Genomic DNA, 19632 nt, shown 5'->3' with positions numbered 1-19632 from the left:
TTCAGATGGCCTTCGTCTTGATTTTTTGTGTGTGTTTGATAGTGAAACTCAAAATGACGCTTAAACTGGGAAAAGACTCATATACGTACCTGTGAATAAAACCCTCTAAGTTATACATGATTCTGCATTATGCTTAAAATGTAATGCTATTTCTAACTTATTATCTGTTAACAATTGAAAATGGAAACAATATGGTATCATTCAATGCTAGACCTCAGGGTGATGAAACTCCAATCCTTCTCTTGATCTTTGTTTTTACAGCTTAATCCTGCCTCGCTAGAGCAGCGCACAAACCAGTAGACCTATTAATCCTTTACAGTTTCAGCACATGGGACCACTAACCCACCCAGGAATGGTTCTCACACTCTGGGGAGCAGAAACTAGCATCGATCCCACTGTGCTTTCATTAGAGCTTTGATTTGGACATTTTCACTGTAGGTCTCTGTAATGGGAACGAACAGACGTTAGAGAAGAGCACGTTCTTGGGAGGAGGATGGCAGCTTGTTCTCTGTAACAGTGTCTCTCAGCATTCAGTGCTCCAGGGGTTGTTCCAGTCCCAAAGCAGTGGAGGGTTGTTACAATTGAGAAAGCTATCCTTCTTCACCCACCACTCTCTGTAGATTTATCATGGGCTGTGTTTGGTCCCAGAGCATCTCTGAAGATGCTGCAGTCTCTGAGAGAGCTGGGAGCTTATGCAGTCACATCTGCTCTCCCACATTCCTCTCCTTTTCCAGAGCTTTAGAGATGATCTCCAAGAGATTATTAGATCTTCAGGCACAAATTGCAGTAAAAGTCAGAATTGAAACCAGAATTTAGGATTTCCAGGTTCTGAGGCCACACTACAACTCTCTGTCTCAGACCACATGGAACATTGAAGCTAGAATTGTTTCTAAATTGAATGGCTGTAACAGATTCCCATGAATCTCAGCAGCTCTTTAGCTGCATGACTGCTGCTGAACTTTCCAGGTATACCCAAGTGGCTGTACTTTGGAGAAAAACAGGTATAGTCTATCATTCAATTGAATTCACTGGAATATTAATGGACATTGTCAGCAAACATTAGCAAAGGTGAGGTCCTTTTGTGAGAGAATTATTTCTTTTTGTCTGTCTCTGCCTAGTGAAAATCCTTATCCCATATTCCTGCATGATAATTTGTCAGGGGCGTGTTTGTCAGTTCACCACCTGTGTGTTATTCGTATATGCTCAAAATATGATTGCTATTTCATGCTTCTTAGATGAGCCAGAGCTAGTTAATAGTATGTATGCTTTTAAAATTATATTTTTGAGGACTTTAGTGCATACATTACCCAGAGAATCCCATGGCGCCTTTCCCTAGAATAGCATTACCAAAGGGCACTATCAATTTACATGGCACTTTAATAACAAGGCCACAACCTTTAGGTGTGCCAAGTGGCTTTTCAGTTTGGGAAACTGCATTCTGCCTGTATAGAGTTCCAGTTTAGTAAAACATACATGTTTGAAAAGGAAGGGAGACAAAGAGGAAAGGGGCAGGGGGAAAGGGGAAGAGGATCATAAATGGTCCATTATGATCCTTTGGAACAGAAGATATTTTATAAATGTAACGTAAAAATCCAGTTTGAGAATATGCCTATCTGGGTCTCAGTGAAGTCAGTGGAACAGAAGCAGTGCACATCCAAGAGCCAAATTTGTTTCTACATCAAAACCTTAGTAAACCTGCACTGGCCCCTCAGCAAACTGAAAGGATATGTTTACTGCTATGTAGAGTAAACCTTCCTGCATTTCATGGGACATTACTCCGTCAAGTGAACTGCACAGGAACAAAAACCAGTGGTTTATGGCCAGCACAATCAGCAGATGACTTGGCCATCAGGCCAGTTGCTCCAAACACCTAAGCAGGGCAAACTGTAATTATTGCTGGTGCTTTCTGTGGGCAGAAGTCACTGTTAAACCATGCCAGCATTCCTTAACTTTGAACATCACAGTGCCACTGTGGCTCCCAGAATACCTGCATGTTACTGCTGAGCCACAGTTAGTGTCCCTCTGAGTTCCTGAGAGGACCATGGATCAGCCTGGCTCAGGAGGCACGGGTCTTACTGAAGCCCAGTACTGCTCATCACTTTGTAGGGGGGATTTTGTAAGAGACACGGAGGGCTCGTAGCCAACTGGCCCTGCTGAGCTCTGAGCAGGACAGCTCAGTAACTCTTGGGAAGTTCCCAGTAAACCTTGGGAAAAAGAGCTTGTCTCCTTGTGGGGAGGAAGTTTCCCCAAGGTTCTCCTTCCACAAAGATGAGAACATCTTAAAGAGGTAGGATCTTGCCTCTAATGCAATCATTTGGTTGTTTCACCTACTTTTGCGAGCAGTAGTATCCCAGAGGGAGCTGGGAAATATTTCTTTGCACAGAATCAAGATGTTGAACCAGCTGCTTTCTGCAGAAAACTGCAGGAGGCTCAAATTCCTTCAGAGCAGGTAGCTGAGTTAGGGCATGGGAGTCCCTGCCTCTCAAAGCGGGAGGGAAGCAGTGACTCCCATCTGCCAGTCCTCACTGATTTTGAGCACGTCAGGAACCCAGAGTCTGTGTTCTTCTCAGAGGCACGATATATTTAATCCACTGTTCGGCAGCATCTTGTTTCAGAGAGAGACAGGGGCTTGCTACCTACTGTTGAAGTCCAAGCCATTTCCTCAATTTGATGTTGTGGTGGTTATCACTATAGCCAATGGTGGCGGCTTGACCCGGGCTGGCAACTAAGCCCCTACCCAGTCTTTTGCTCACTTCCCCCCAGTGGGATGGGGAAGAGAAGCAGAAGGGCAAAAGTGAGAAAAAACCTCACAGGTTGAGGTAAAGACAGCTTAATGAGTGAACAGAAAAAAAACCCCAAAACAAAACACAAAAACCCCCAAGTGATGCAAAGGCAATCACTCACCCAGTACAGCAATTTGGTATCGGCTGCAGTGGCTGCAGGAACTGGTATGATTGTGTTGCACCTTACCTCCTAATTGTTGGCAAAGAGAATTCCCGTCTCCAGAAGCCCCCGCTGTCACTGTGTTTCCTTACGCAGGGACTGTGCTCAGGCTTGCACAGGCCATGTGAATTTTATTCTAGAGGTTGATCCTGTTAAGCAATTGTAGCCACAGCTCCCTCAGTTGTTTGTTGAACAAGGAGACACTGTGGTTATAAGAAGATCACAACTATCAGCCCTGTTTTACGATTTTTATGAGTGTTAATGGAACAAGGTTTGGGGACTGAAGGAGAAAATGGAATATGAAAAGGAAAATGAAAAGAGGCTGTGAGGAAAGCATGTCATTTCTAAATGAATGCTCTGTGCAGAGGAATTGAATCTTTTCACAGCCGAAAATGGATCTTAAATCTGATGCCTTAGCTTGTTTCAGCTTCTGTAATGAAATAGAGTTTTCCTAATACCCTGTGACCTGAATTTCTCCCTGCTTTATGGGTGCTATTCCTTGACGTACAAACCTGTATTTTCTCAAGTCAGCATTTGATGATGGATGTCAAAATACAGGTCATGTATTATGCATATAGCATTACCGATTTAAGGTGTTTACTTGTCAAGTTGAAGAAATTCAGAAATGTCACATTCACTGAATCTGCACAGCTGTCACTTGTAGTTTTTCATGCCTTTAAATGAAAGTTCTGATAAAGCAGGTTAGTTTTCTTCCACTTTTTTTTTTTTCCTCTCTTCTGGTGGAAAAAAATAGAGAGCCTATCTATAGAATTTATGTTGTGACCTGGGAGCAGGAATGTGGCCTAAAGGTGTATGATGCCTTGTGACTCCAGACATAGGCATACAAAATCCCCAAGTACTCCAATTTTCCTTTCCTGAAAATATCCCAAGATTTTTATATTTTTAAAAAGTGGATTTTTAGAAGTGTCTGAATTAAGCACAGACAAGGAAATTAAATTAAGATAGCAGATATTTCTCACATCTTCCAAGACCATAGGATGAAAAATATTAAGGCATTAGTCTATTTTTCATTCAAGGAGAAAACAAAATCCCTTTAACATGCTTCCTGCATTTCAGACTGAATGCACTATGTGTGTGCAGTCTGCAATTACAGAGCTCCTGACAGTCTGTGTCTAACAGAAATGACACATCTACTTCAATTTTCTAACACCATCCTAGGAAGACCAATATTTGAAGGGTTAGAGAGGTGGCTACAAATAGGCTTCGATGGAGAGTGTGCATGCCTCCGTCTGTGTGCACATTGCAGTAGAGGGAGGGCAAGAAGGACAGAAGGACTTATACATTTAGATGCAGTTATGACAACTTTCTTCAATTTGCTTTTAGCTGGTAGGGAAATACCGATATGGTCTTACCATCTGAAGAGCCTGATTCACTGAAAGATGTTTTAGGGAGTGCATCCTGAGATGGGGAGAGAAGAGCCTTCAGGAAAAAGGGAGAACCAGGGCCTCTAGGGATGCTCCCAGCAGTAAAACCCGTAGGGTGCATGGGAACAAGACTAGTTTTCTCTGCTCTCAGATTAAGCAAGTGTAAAAGTCTTGCTGTTGCCATTTTGACTTGTAATTCTGCAGAGGACCCAACTGGGCCTGCCACTTTAACTGCTCAAGGAGTCTACTGCTACTTGATCTTTTTTTAGTGTAGCGTGACAAAAGCCATGTCTTGCCTTTCCTGTAGCATAACAGAATGCAAAACTTAAACACTGAAGCCTGCTGCAGAAGGAGGTGTCACGCTAATACCCACCTGTCCTCAGATAGCGTTCCCTCCCTTTGGAGTCCCACCTTAATTTTCCTGCTGTTGTGAGCGTGTCAGGGTTACCTCCAGCTCGTGAGGTGGTGCCTGAAGGAACTCCATTAGGCTCACTTTGTGAGTCTGAGAAATCCTAGGCTCTGCCATGCAGAAATAAGCATTCAAAGAGCCAATATGGCTATCAGTCACAGTGCCAGACGCAAGGAAACATCTGCAAACTGATACCAGTTGGGAATGCAACTCACTGTCACCATGCCAGTCTTACTGAATTAGTTTCAGCACAACGAGTAGTATTAAATGACCGACTGTTAACATTGCCAACATTTCCGATTGTCTCTAAGAAATCTGCTTTCTAAAGATTTTCTGTGCGCTGGTAATATTAAATAGAATTGCTTTGCTTCTTAGATTGGCGATGTTTTTATATTGCAAGCCTGTTGAAGATACTGCATGCACTTCTTTTCTCCTAAGGAATTTCTTCACAGACTTTTCACCCCCTTTTCACTTATCCTGTCCTTACAATCCTCATGTTGTATCTAACTTTCATGTGATAGTCAGAAGAATATTCATACTGGTACCTTCTCTCCCCTCAGTGATTCTAGTTTTATTACCTATATATTCTATATGTGATATAGAAAAAACATAGGGGGAAATGAACTGAATATCAAATAAAAATTTAAATCTCATTAAATTAAGAAGTCCAGATCTAGTGGTCCTTATAGTTTTTCTTGTTTAGGGACAGTTTAAGAGTGATGGTAATTATCACTGGAAAAGAACCATAAATCTCTCAGAAAGACAATATAAAACCAGTACTACGTGTTAACAACTACAGTTTAGTTTAGAGGTTTCCTGGTTTGTAAATTAGTCCCCAACATGAATAAAGGTAAGGTAGTTAATATCATATCATCTTCTTCTGAATTCAGTAGCAGATGAAACGTATCAATGAATTTAATGCAGTGAAACAGTTTCCACACTGCAAGAAGATGCTGAAGTTACATCAGGAATTAGTTTGGCTGCGATTAATTTAGAATCAGTATATGGAGAATTCAAAACTAGTTCAGACCAGTAGTGACAGAGGATCAAAAGTCTGTCCCTGGATCTCAGGTGCAAAGTCAAAGAACTTGGGCATAATGTGGCAAAAAAATGAATGTTTTCTCAGAAATGTGTGTTTTAAAGTGAGCTTGGCTCAATCCTATTCCTAGCAGACAAATACTTGCTTAAAAATGCTGCCTTGACGTTGGTCTACATGGAACCCTAAAGTCAAACTCTGGCTTCACCATCACTTCTGCAATAATGACATTAAATGAACATTCCCATGCTTTCTGCAGCTTTAATGGACAAGGGAGATGGAATGCATTAGTCTCAACTGTGAATTTCCAGTCCAACTGTTGCATAGACTTTTGTATAACTGCCTATTTTTCAGTACTTACAATCAAACTCCAAAAGGCTTTGCCTGGGTATTGTTTTTTTTTTTTTTTAAAAAGATATTAAAAAATGCTGAGTGTCAAGAGCTCCATTTCAAACTGTGTAGAGAATCAGGCTGAAAACACAATCTTTTTTAGAGCTGAACCTTGCTGCTCTCCAGATCTTTTTTTCTTTGAGTGCATGCCAATATGTTTCCTCTCCTACCTTTGTTTCCTTTACGTCCCCAAAGGTATAAAACTCTTTCTAGGTTCTCTTCGAGCATTCCTCTTACATACCATTTGAAAACCTGTGTCTTTTTCCTTCCATCCTATCTTTTTTTTTCTGTTAGAATGGGCCCTTCCATCCCAGTATTCCTATAATTGTAATACTCATAAAAATACATATTATGAATGGTACACCTGAAAAGAAAAAAAGAAACCTTTGTGTTGGTTGCATTGCTCCTAGAAAACAGTTAGAAAATTTGAAATCCTGCATGTTGATCAAACCTAAAACCTGCTAATGGAAGAAATTTGTTCTTCATGGTTGTACTACTGTTTACGAACAGTACTCTTTAAAATGTTAATTGAGGTTTAAGGAAAGGTGTTTGTTTCACGATTATTTGAAATACTAATAGGACAAAATGAAACCTCTCTCACACTGAAGTCTTTATTTTTTTATTTATATTTAAGTAAGCATTACTCTTTCCATTTTGCATGTTTTGACGCAAAGGCTACCTAGGATAGCAAAATAAATTTCAATTTCTCCATTAGCTACCAAATATCTTACAGGAGAAATGACCTGCATATTTGTGAAGGATTATGCTTTTAAGAAATAATTGTTGAAAACAAAGTCAATTTTTTTAAAAGTGACAATTTTTTTACCATACTTTTCTGGAAAAAAAAAACCCCAAACAATTAGAGATAAGGAATTCCCTGTTGGTGGGGATTTTTTTAATATAGTTTGTCCTGTGTAAACTTTCTCTTTTTTTCTTTTTTTTTTTTCTTCTCTTTTAGGCTTTACACCCCCTGGGATGGATAGGTCATCTCCAGACAACAGTCCAGTCCATGGCCTGTTACGTCAACCCTCCATTACAACAGGAGCCAACATCCCTATTATAACAGAGCTAGGTAAGAAAAGCTAACATTTATCCTTTCATGTACATTCCCGTATCTGTTGCTCACTTCCCTTGTTATGCAGCCTCACGAAAATTACCTATACTGTATCTGACAGTGCTATGTTTTCTCTGCTGATAACTGTTTTGAATTACTCTCTCTAAAGAAAGATTAGTAACAGTTGTTTCACTTTATTTGAATAACTGAAATATATTTCTCTCTTTCCTTTGGGTGTTCTCCGTTTTCTTAAATAAACACTCTCTCAGACAAGATACTTTTTACTTAGTGTAACAAATAAGCAGGGGTCTTTGGGCTAAGGTTAGAAAAGAAAAAAGCCACAGTAAGTATGAGCAGACATTTCCTGTGCATTTAATCAATAGTAAGAGGCCATTTGTTTATTTCTTCATGGTCCAGAACTGTTTAATCATGTGTAACCAAACTCTGTATAATAGTATGAGACATTTTACTCCTGAGAATACGATGATGGTAGGTAACCAGGCTCTGATTTCCACTCTAGCTGTGGGTATTTATGTTGTCAAGTGGTGTGATGTGAAGTGCAGAAGCTGTTCTGTTTTTTTCATGGCAAATACAAACTTGATTTGTGGTCCTTTGTCCTTTTATTTTCCTTTTCAGTTTTATTTTTTAGAGCCTTACCTGTCTTTTTCCCTTACTTTATTCTCTTTCTGTACTTTCTTTTCCCCCTAAATACTTTACTTATTAGCTAAGCCTGGCAAACTTCTGCCTTTGGTTTCAATCAGTCAGGAAAAAAACAGTGGAACCCACATTCTAATGATAACTGAACTGGGTAAGAAGTGCCTTTTTCCTTCACATCACTGTCTTATTTTCTGCTGTTGTTGTTCTTACTGTCATCAGCTTTTTCTTTATTTATCTGGCTGTATCAGAGGGGCTACCCTCATGGCACTGCTTTGAATGTGTTTTATTTGTGGTTCTGGTTGAAACCGACTGTCTTGTTCTGGCCTTTCTTAATGATTTTTTTTTCACGCAGCATCAGTAAACCTTTGATCACACTCGTCTGACCTGCCGGCTGTTTTCATAGCACCTTCTCACCAATTCATTTTCTTTGGCCTGGGTCCCCACCTCCCGGGCCCTACCCCACCACCACCAATTTTCTCCTCTCTCTTTCTTTCTCTTTTTGTTATTTCAGCCTGTTGTCAATTTGGTGGACATGCCTTAGCATTTCTCACAGAAGTCAAAGAAGAAGTAAAAGATATCAGAAAAGAAACCCCAGCATCATACTTTCCCTTAAGCTATTTGTTTGTTTTGGGGAGTAGGCCTTTTCTCAGAAGCTCAGGTTTTGAAGCTCTCGCCAGCTTTTGTGAGCAGTGTTTGATGAGCATTTCCTATGGCGCAGCACCACATGTTCAAGCCTACCTCACCTAGCCCAGAGACCTTTCATAGAAAGCCTAGTGTGCTAACTTGCATCAGGAAGATAAAGATATTGAGGATAAAACCACACTTGCAGAATTCACGTTAGATTTGTAGTAGCTTGGAAGCTGGCACCACGCACGGTGTCAAAGTCAGGTATTAGTCTGCTGGATGTAAGTGGGAAAAGAATGCTACTGTCAATAGTGCCTACTCTCAACTAGTGAATTAAACTAAGGCACAAGCTCTTCGAAAAGTACATTTTGAAATGATACGTCAGGCTTTCAAATACTATTTTGCTCAAGAATCTGGAGAATAAATTGAAAGCCATTGTACAAAGAAAAGAGTATTGTAGATATTGATGTTTGCTAGGATGAAATTCTTCGGACTCCCAGGGCAGAACACTTCGTTTACAACGCTGAGGTGTTACGTTTTCATGGTTACATCAAGGAGTGGGAGGGCAGGAATTTTAAATCCTACTTCAGCTCAGGTCCTGACTTACTGTATGACCATGGCCAAGTACTGGGTCAACAGGGCTCTAAAAAACCTGATAACAATTCTCATCTCTTTTATGAGGCTTTATCTATAGTTATTCGTGTTTTATCAGCTAAGCATGGCAAGCACAGTGGTTTATACAGACTGGAAAAGGCGTGGATGCGAAATGAAACTATATAGGAAGGAAGATCACAATAGCAGGCAGAAGACTTTCTAACCTGAGAAGTGCAGAGCCGAAACCTGATCAAGTTAACAGCAGCTCTCATGTTGGTTTCAAAGCTCCCTGGGTTGGCTCAGGAGATGTGTTCGCGTGGCAAATAGGAATATAGTCAATGTGTGCAGTTTCAAATGCTGAAAAAGTTTTTAATTTCCCTTCCTTGCATGAGAACTGAAAGTAATTTGTCATTTAGTAAGTTAGAGGGTATTTTGATGGCATAGCTAAGCAGTCTTTGCTTTCATGCCTGTGGAGGACTAATATGGAAATGAAGTATTTAAGGAAGTGTAATCCACTTGATACACTGACCTCAAGGAAACAACTATTTTTAGTGGAATGAGGTGGAGGCAGAGAGCTTAACTGTGACAACAAAATGCCAGAGAAAATCTAAATGACAAATATTACTTTATTTGGGCTTTTTCTTTAAAACAGCCTGATATAGATCCTTTTTCACACTGACTAGTATAGAATTTGTGGCTAAGGAAGTGAAGTTATGGAGACAAATATTTGAACAAAAGGCAGTGCTGCAAAAGAATAGCTGGAGTATTGCTCATTCATTCAGATAGATGCATGTTAAAGCGACAGTTTATCCACTTTTGAGCTGTAAGTGCATTAACACTACTCCAGTAAGAATCACAGCAGCACATCTAACAGATGCCTGTGGGCTATATCAGAGTTTTATGGACAGCCTTTATTTTACAAAGAGCTTCTGACTTAGTGTCTTGTAATAACATTTAATTGTACATGCATACAGCCTTAGCCACTGTACCCGACCAATACCAAGATTGTCTCAATATATAAAAGAGTATCATGTATCTCATTTTGAGTGCAGGCAGCTGGTGCCACGAAGCTACTTTTACGGCAAAGGGATAGTCACCTCTCAAGAGCAAGAGAGTCACCTCTTACGAGCAAGATAATGATCAACAGATTTTTAAATGCACATTTTCACATCCATCTTGATTTCATTTTCAGTGACGTCAAAGACACAAGTCTGTGTTTCCAGACATATGCCGTTTCTTTTTCTTTCTGACTGTGTAATGTGTAAGGTCACATCCTGGTGACCCAGAAGCACCTTATGATTTTATTATTATTATTATTATTTTCAGTAAATGATTCAAATGTTCAGTTCTTGGACCAAGATGATGATGATGATCCAGACACAGAACTGTACCTCACGCAGCCCTTTGCATGTGGAACCGCATTTGCTGTCAGTGTGCTGGACTCTCTCATGAGCGCAGTAAGCAAACAAAACGTTTTTCATTCTCTTCCATCGGACTTATTGTGAAAGAGTATGAAAGCATAGTCCCTTTTCCACAGGTAGTCAGGAGAAGACACTTTTCTCTTAGATGTCAAGAGAATTTCAGAGCCTAAACTAGGTTATTTTGTAGTTGGATACAGAGACTTTAAAACAACTGAGATATCTGGGACTACCATGAGTCCACAATTTTAAAAGCAAAGAGTCTCATATCTGGCTTTAAGGATAATATTTTCAAAAAAATGTTGTATCTCCCTCCTGAAACCCAGACCCAAATTCGGTGTGTCAATCCCTATGCTCACCGTTCATGTCAGACAGCATCAACCATGTTTTAAGCTTTTAATTTCCTGTAGCCATGAACAATGCTCTGAGTATGAGTGCTGGGGGACACTGATAGAACTATATGAAAACCATTGTACACATCAAGCAAACTCTACTTGTGTGAAGAGAGGTCATCATCTCTTTTTCACATGAGTTGTCTTGTGAATGGAAGCATAAGTGCATGCCAGAAACTACAGATGGTGGCCTTTGGTTATGTCTACATTAGGGTTTTTGGTTTGCAGCCATAGTATAGTTTTGAAGCAAATGCCTTGGTCATACTCCTTTTCATCTTCCCTTGCTTCATATTGGCTAGGTTTTCAGACCAGTCTTGCTCTGTGTGAGCTGCACTTCTTTCAGAGGGACCTTAAGCTCTGCTAGATGTAGCAAGGACAAAGCCTTTTTAAAATCTAAGCATAGGCTTTCTGAGCTCCCCATGGAATAAAGTTCCATGGTGCTGGGAATCATCTGTTGTAAACCCCACGTAATATTAGAAATGAGCAAACAGATTTCCTTAAAGGAGACAAGTCTGACCTTCACCTAAATTCAGAATGAAGCTTTTTACTTTTAAGAAAAATTCACAGTGCTCTTTATTATTTGATACTTTATTTGTATTTCATATTTATGTATCTGGATTTCCTATTTTTATTCCCTGCTATATTCCTCATATGTTCCATCCACAGATGAATAATATTAGTCTACACTGATAAAATTTTATTCTAATGCAGCCTAGGAGTTTGCAATAAATTCAGAAAATACTTTTTTGGAAGGTTATTGGCCATATTTTGCACACGTGACAAATTCAGAAAGCCTAAGCAAGGACACTTAAACTCTCTACCTTCTCTAATTAAAATCTCTATGAATAAAATATTTAGCATTTTCACATTATAAATGGGAATAATTTAACGTGAAGGTTCCAAATTGTTATACTGAGAGCTGTTTATCTAATCACGTTATTATCTAAATCAATGTCCCTGAATGAATCGTTCAGTAGGGCACTTCCAGAGTCTTGGAAAAAGTAGGGTCAATTCTTCTGCTTGCCACTGGCATTGCCACAAAAAGAGAGCGAAATGTTGTGGACAGCATTGCTTTCTTGTGCAAAGGTATATCATGTAGATAATAGTGAGGCAATAAGAAATACGTGGAATGTGACTGTTCAGAAATTTTTACTTGGAACTCATCATATAATCCCCACAATATTTTTAGTTATTGCTAGCTTTTATTAACTTTTAGTTTTTGACAACATACCCCTCCATTTCTGCAATTCCTTTCTTCAACAGAGTCTTTTTTTCAAACATTTTCACATCTAAGTGGTCATATTATATGTCAGGGCCAGTGCAGCCTGAAGCCAGAGAAGTAAATGTGATAACAAGAGTAGAAAATTCTAACTTAGAAAAAATACTAATCAAGAAGACAAGCCAAGGATTCAGTCAGTTAGAATTGTTCACCATCCTGTCTTTTCTTTCACCGCTTTGCTGAGCAGTGGCAGCGTTATTTTCTCTTTTATTCCTCAAAGGCCTAGTAAAGAGTTGGAAAAGTACGATTCTTCCTGACCCTTCAGAAAGTGTAAGATGTGTGAGATGTTTTCCCTTTACTATCCCTATTCTCATGGGAAGGATGTATTCTCCTTTCACTGCTTCTCCAAGGAAAAGAGCGTTTCTCACACAAATTAATCTACTTGCACTGTATTATCTCTTTTTTTTCCTAGACTACACTTGGTTTTAGGGACCAGCTTCTATTTGTTCTGCCTAACTTCAAGCCAGTACCAGCAAACTGAACCCAAAATCCTAACTAAATTGTGAGATCTACGATCATGCTTTCATCCTATTAATTGCACAGGAATTCTGTAAGAAGGAAATCACACTGTGCTGGCCTGTGCCAGCTCACTTTGAGACAAGGATATAGTTCATTATTCGATCCATTAGTGATTGCTTTTTATTTTTATAGTGATTTTTATTGCTTAATTTCTATAGAAAAAATCCAACTTATGATCTCTGTTGATATCTCTGGAATGCAAATTCCTTATATAGTCTACAATACAAATGTATGAACTGCTCCATTAAGAATGAATGTCTTCTCATAGTAGTGGGGTTTTGTAGTAAAACAGGTGTAAGAAAGATTAGAAAGTAGAATAACACCCACACATACAGTATTCTTTCTGACCTGCAGGTAATTTGAAACATATGTATAGAAGTATGTATATAGAAAAAGAGGTACAAAATATATTTATTTTAAAATAATTTGCTAAAGTATTCAGTTATTGAATAATAATAATTCAGTGTTATAATAATTAATTGGTGTTCAATTATTATTTTCTTTTATATAATTTTATTAATGTAGAAGTAGTGGACTAAACCCTGCTCATGAATCACAGATTAGAAAATGTGTTGTCACTTTCTGATTCAAATCTGAATGCTGAAGATCATTATGTTCTGCTAGTTTAACGTTATTTCCTATAAGATGACAGTAGTAGATATTTTAAATTTGAAATTGTCTGTTATTTCCTTATTTCAAAGATAAAAGGCTTAATGAAGTTTACTTTTCAAATTGCTATCTACAGGCTATCTACTCACAGTTTGTCCTCTGCAGCAAAGGCAATATATTCCACAAGCCTATGATTCACAGTGTGGTAGTTCGAAGACAATTGCTCAGAAGACAATAATGAGCTCAAAAACTGCATTGTCTTTTTGATGAGTTGGTAACAGTGGTCTCTCCAGGCTTCGGTTGAAGTGCATTATTGTACTCTGTGTGAAGACTGTAGGCATGGCTCATGTTTTAAGTGTGGCAGTGGCTATTGTTAAATTGCGCCAGCTAATCATCATTATGTCTTTGAAGAGACATCTACTGCCATCAGAGACTTGAATGATATATGAATATTTGTTTTGTCATAACATATGCAAACCCAGGGAAAGAACACGTGTAGTCTGTCAGTCTCAAGGTGGCGCCGCTCCTGAAAAGCAAAGCACATGCTCATCACCAAATCGAATGGGACTAAAAACCATGGGACCGAAGGCATCTTTTAGATAATGTGGATGCTTTGTAAAAAGACTCTCTTCAGCTATAAAAAAGTTACATGACATAGGATAGTTTAAGCAAAGCAAATTTTCGAGGAGAAGTACTTTTTCCTTTTCTGGGTCTTGTTGAGATAGTTATTCCAGAAAATCCTGTGCATGCAAGGCAACCAGTTTTATCAGCACACAGTACCTTCAAAGGTTTGAACAGTTGGCCTGGGAGCCAAAGCTTCTCTGTTATTCCTTTTGGCGCTGAAGCTATGAGAACCGCGGAAGTTCTGGCAGGTTGGCATCCCTCCCATACATACTGCTGACAATAGACTTGATATACTGTCGGAGTGGTGCCGTTAGAGGCAAGGATCTCCAGAACCAGATTATACTGTTTAACATTCGATATCCTAGAATTTATTTCCTTGTGCTAGAACTTTAGGTCTTGCTTTTTGTTCTATAATACTAAATTCTACTTTTTTTCATGTAAATGAAAGCACAGAATGGAAGACAATAGTTAAAACAGTTAAAAATAACTTTTCAGTATATCCCTTACTCAAGAGTTCTCCCTCAGGGATCCTCACAGTCTTATTTATACAGAAAAGAAACTGTTCTAATCTATGATATGGACATTTTGAAACACAAGATTATTTTTTTGTGCAAGTCTGTTCAGGGGATTAGCAAGCAGCATCTTGTAACCTAAAGTGTCCCAAAGTCTTTTAAAGTTTGGACAATATTTTGAGAATCAATAGATTTTTAACCTGTGAAACGCTGTTATTTATTTTCTGCTGCTGATTCTGTCTCAAAGGCCCTTTTGTTATTGGTATAAGTTACTGATGTTAGCTCAGTCGTTCCTCAGGTTTGGATATATATTATTCATTCAACAGAATTCCTCCAACTGAAAAAGAAAAGCAAGTTAGAATATTTGTTTGAGAGCTGTGTTAAAAAACTGCATGTAGTGGAGGAGGAGTCTTCTTAAAAGAAATCCATAAAAAACCACTAGCAAACACAAAAAATGGCAGATATGACTTGGAAAATGACAATTTTAGAGTAATTATAAATGAAAGGCAAAGTGCTATTAAAGTTAAAGCAATTTTATTAAAAGATGTGCTAATTTTCAGTTAAATTTTCTGTAAAAGACCAATTAGTTTAAAAGGCTTGACAGCATTAACTGCAAAACATAAGCAGTCTGGTAATTATACTTTAAAAAATGATTGAACAAACAGGAAAGCATCCCTGAAACGTTTGGAAGAGCTGCACTACAATTCTGGAGCATAGGCTAGGTGGCACTGCAAGCTCAGATATCTGTGGCAGAAGTTCCTTGCTATTTACCCAGTTTCAGTGTCTATGATGCATTTCCTTTTTTCTGTATTTGGACTACGCCTATTTCATATTCTCGTTCCGGATGCCGGTTATAGCAATGTCACACAGATATCCGGTGTGGGGTTCAGTTCATGGCAGCAGCAAAGAAATATTTCTTCAGTTACGATTTTACAGTCAACAAAAGGGATTCACTACCACCACTGGAAAGTGTCTTGTTACTTTAAGTACAGCAGCACCTTTCCAAAGACATTCTGTAGATCGGTTTCTTATAAGTACTGGCATATCCAGGCCATGTACCGTCCCACAGAGCAAGTAGAAGATCACTTTCAAATTAATTTCAGTGTATTATTATTCCAAAGGAAATGGATATCAGCTAGTTTAGCTTTTCAGTGTCCCCCAGTTCCAAACTGGCAAGAGGTAATGAGAGGCGTCTGATTTTCATGACAATCGAAAGCATGGACAGACAGGTTTTTCCTGAGGAGTGTTAACTATATTAGTATAGGAAGAAGCAAGCCTATTGAGCAGAAGGTGACAAGTTACAGCTTCCTATTCATCCATCCTTTCTTCCTTATGGTTGGGCATTTTCTGATCAGTTGCAATGCCAGAGCAGTCCATCCTGAAAGTTGGAATCTTTTCACTCATTGATGGCAAAAAAACAAAACCCATCATTTGGCTGCGCTCATCCATCTGATTAAATGGTGACATCCACATCAGTCATGGTGTGAAACCCAAATTAAGCCATTGTTCCAAGATAAATGTTGCCTCCTTTGCTAATAAGTGTCTTAGCTTTGCCTTAACATTTGTCTAGCAGTGGGAGGCCTTTCTCCGGTGACAGCATTCTGTTCCATCGACAATAGGCCTGATTCTTTTCTCATTTGCATCAGTTTCATAGTAGTGTATGGCTCCCAGAGCTACTCCTGGTTGGCACGTGACATAAGTCAGAATTGGGCCCATTATGTCTTAATTGCACAGGGGGTTGGGGAGGATATTTTATTTTATTTTATTCATATTAATGAATTTGTGACAGGTGCCTGACTTGATACATTATTTTACTACTGCTTTCATTTCTTGGTTTAATACGAGATCTGTAGTAAAATGAGCGATGTGGCCACAGTATAATTTCTTAGTAGATCATGCTCTAGTGAGCGACAACTGAATTTACGATAAGGGGTAATTGTACACTTGCACAGGACAAAATTCAGATGAGCTAAGAGTATATGTGTTTAAATCTTGGATTCTGGCTGTAGTTGCTGTAATTTGAATTACAGAATAAAGAGAGAGAGAAAGAGTTGGAAACCAGTAAAGGCTGGCCTAATGATACCTCCTAAAGAATAATAAAATTATTAGTACAATTTTAGACTTTTGCATGTTGTACCAATCACTGCAAGTCAGCAGTCTATAAAAACAGGCTATTTTACATGAACCAGCATCCATCAGTCTTAGAGCAGGTGAACATTTCTTACCATAGTTGGCCTCATTGTAAACCAGACTTGAAAAATCTGCCAGTAAAGATATGCTTTACTTTTGTTTCGTGTTCTTCTATCTTCATTTATAGATGTAAAACTGAGAATAACATTTTTTAATAATACTAAATATCACTACTTAGAGAAGAAAAAGGAATCAAAAATACTGAATAAAAGAGTGGGAAAGGCATGAGAAAAGACACTATTGCAGCAAATGGTATGCTTTTGTGAAGATGTGTGCTTAAAGTGCCATACAGAATATGTTGAAGCACATTTTTACTGAAAGGGCTTTTCCAGCTTCTACAATTACAGTGCCTGCAGCCTCTAGATCTGGCAGAATTTGGCTTTATATCCATGAAACTGGTGTCAAGTAACATTGCTGCCTAACTGCAGGAGCAAAGGCATTGTGCTAATTATTTTAGTTCTGAGTGGTGTATAGTATACACTGACAAATGCTGATTTTTTTATTCTTCCATGAATATTCTTTATTCGTGGAGTGCTTCCATGCTGGAAGAGTATAGCAGAGTGGGAAGAGTTGCCAAAGAGGGCAACTCTGATTCTCACCTCAGGGACATCAAGGAAGAAGTGACTGAAGAATAAACAATCATGCCTGAATGTCTTCTCTCTCTCACCATGGCAATTCCTATTAAGCATCCTGTAATCACTCCAGACTTACATTCCTGCAAGGGGTCACATTGATTTTTCTGTATGTTAAGAAAGGTTTGAGTATTACACTTGAATTGTTACCCAGTGCATCCACATATGTAAAAGCTGATTTGAGATTAGCAGTTGTTTTAGACTAACTGAATACTCCTGAACCCCTGCTAATGTCAGACAACTCTTTACAGCACACTTTGTATTTAAAATATGTAGTGCCTTACCCAGGCTAATTTAAAATAATTGGAGTTGATGAGATGCAAATATTTGCTTTAGGGCATGTATAACAATAACAATATGTTCCTCTCATTTTAATTTAGTCAACAGGTGAATGGCATATATGCCTATGTAAATAAGCAGAGAAGCTTGAAGTTATGAAACTTCAATGTAACAGTGAAAAACGTTGCTGCGTAGAATTCATTTTCTCCTGTTTTATCTGTCATCTCAAGTGAACAATAAAACTGAAGTTTCATTATACAAAGAAAGAATATCAAAGTAACATGGATAGGAAGCCAGTTCTGCTTTTTGATCTCAGGATAAAATATTTCAACCTGTACCTCAGTTTACCCATGTATTAAATACAATTACATTATATGGATAGAGCAATGAATTTCATTGAACAGTATTATTTAAAAAGTATTACCTTTGGACAACAAGCACTGTTTGAGAATTCAGTATTCATTTTTACTTGGTTGGATTACAGACATTTGTTCCAAGTCCCAAGTTCAGCAAAAGTCACAAATCTAGTAACAGCATCCACAAATCCAGTAGTGTCAGTCCTGTGTACTCTACAGTGAGCTCATTTTCTTCTCATATGTCCCCCACACTTGGAAAGCTTCTGAAAACACAGACATTAGTGACATTGTAAGTGATGGCGTCCCCTTTTTTTGTTCAACATCATTTTTTGCCCAGTACATTACATTGCAGATATTTAACTGAGTTTCTCTGAACTATACCAGTATACTTTTAAGTGAACTTGAAAGTCATTCATCTGCCATTAAATTAATATTTAAAATACCCATTGTTTGCCTGACAGACCAGCAATGCTACAGATGCTGGCAAAATGTCAGTGTAGAGTAAATCTTCCCTAATAAACCACACTTACCCTATACCCTAGAGTTTTTTAAAAGGACCACCAGGATCCCAAACTCATCATACATTTATCTGGAATGAACTCAAGATGTTTAATTGATACATGCTTATGTCTGAACACTGTCAAGTCTCGTAATAAGATGTTTAGTACAATACATCGGTTAGACTGCTAGAGTCCAGCCACAGTAATAAGTAATGACATTTGCAGCACAAAGGCAGCTCCCCAACGAATTGGTGACAAGAGTAAAAAGGCAATCTAGCCTGTGTAAGCTTTAAATGTGGTCTGAATTTTACAATTACATGTCCTAAAGCCCATTATTAGACATGAAGGCAATGAGAAGGAAAGCAGTCATTGCATCACTACTAACACCAATTATAGGAAACATAAATCATTCAAATTTTTGTACTTTAATAAAAATCAGCCTGAATTGGTGTTTAAAAGGAAGGATCTAGTATAGGAGCCTAATGGGATAGAAGAAAATAGAGTAATTGGAGGCTGCTGTCTTTTCACTTTCTATATAAAATTATTTGAAGAGACAGCCAAGAACTTTAAACAGCAGAAACCCAGAAAAGTTGTAATTTGGATGTCTTCAGTTGTGACTTTAATGGTGTTTGCTTAAAGAGCTTTCTTTTATCTCTGCAGACATACTTCAATGACAATATCCTCACACTGATACGGACATTGGTAACAGGAGGAGCCACACCAGAGCTGGAAGCACTGATTGCTGAGGAAAATGCATTGAGAGGAGGTTACAGCACACCCCAGACACTTGCAAACAGGGACAGGTGTCGAGTTGCTCAGTTGGCTTTATATGATGGGCCGTTTGCAGACCTAGGGGTAAGATCATGAGAGAAATGTAGGACCAAGGCTGGTCTGCAATCTATTTGTTTTCTCTCAGAAATTAAAAATCTGTCTTAATTAGCGTAGAATTTCTATTATTTAATTTAATAGAATGTTTGGATCATTTGACAATTTACAGCACAGGGTGCCAGGTTTGCTCTTACCCTTTTTAAGAAGCTATATGACTTCCCAGACTCCTTGCCTGGATATTTCATACAGAAAATCCTGTGGTTCTTCTTAGTTATCAACTAAAGAGATGGATGAGCTGACTTGGATGATATAACCATTCTAACAGTAATCCGTTGTAAACATGAGCAATATCTATACCTTTGTTAGGTTTTGATAAGCTTATTTAGTCTTTCCCTGCAGCTT

The 19632-nt window shown here is 38.5% G+C and overlaps 1 protein-coding gene across 9 annotated transcripts in view; it reads left to right on the top strand.

Annotated features, from left to right (window-relative positions):
* Positions 1 to 19632, top strand: part of KCNMA1 (potassium calcium-activated channel subfamily M alpha 1) — a 532021-nt gene that overhangs the window by 501094 nt on the left and 11295 nt on the right. For all 9 annotated transcript variants that reach the window (XM_075505159.1, XM_075505158.1, XM_075505166.1 and 6 more), the window contains 3 exons: positions 7122 to 7235; positions 10419 to 10549; positions 19063 to 19257. In XM_075505159.1, the coding sequence (XP_075361274.1) occupies positions 7122 to 7235; positions 10419 to 10549; positions 19063 to 19257 (440 nt within the window). The remainder of the gene's footprint in view (positions 1 to 7121; positions 7236 to 10418; positions 10550 to 19062; positions 19258 to 19632) is intronic.

Source organism: Mycteria americana, chromosome 6, assembly GCF_035582795.1.
Source record: "Mycteria americana isolate JAX WOST 10 ecotype Jacksonville Zoo and Gardens chromosome 6, USCA_MyAme_1.0, whole genome shotgun sequence".
Taxonomy (NCBI): Eukaryota; Metazoa; Chordata; class Aves; order Ciconiiformes; family Ciconiidae; genus Mycteria; species Mycteria americana.
The sequence above is the reverse complement of the archived record's forward strand: the minus strand, read 5'-3'. Positions and strand labels throughout refer to the sequence as shown.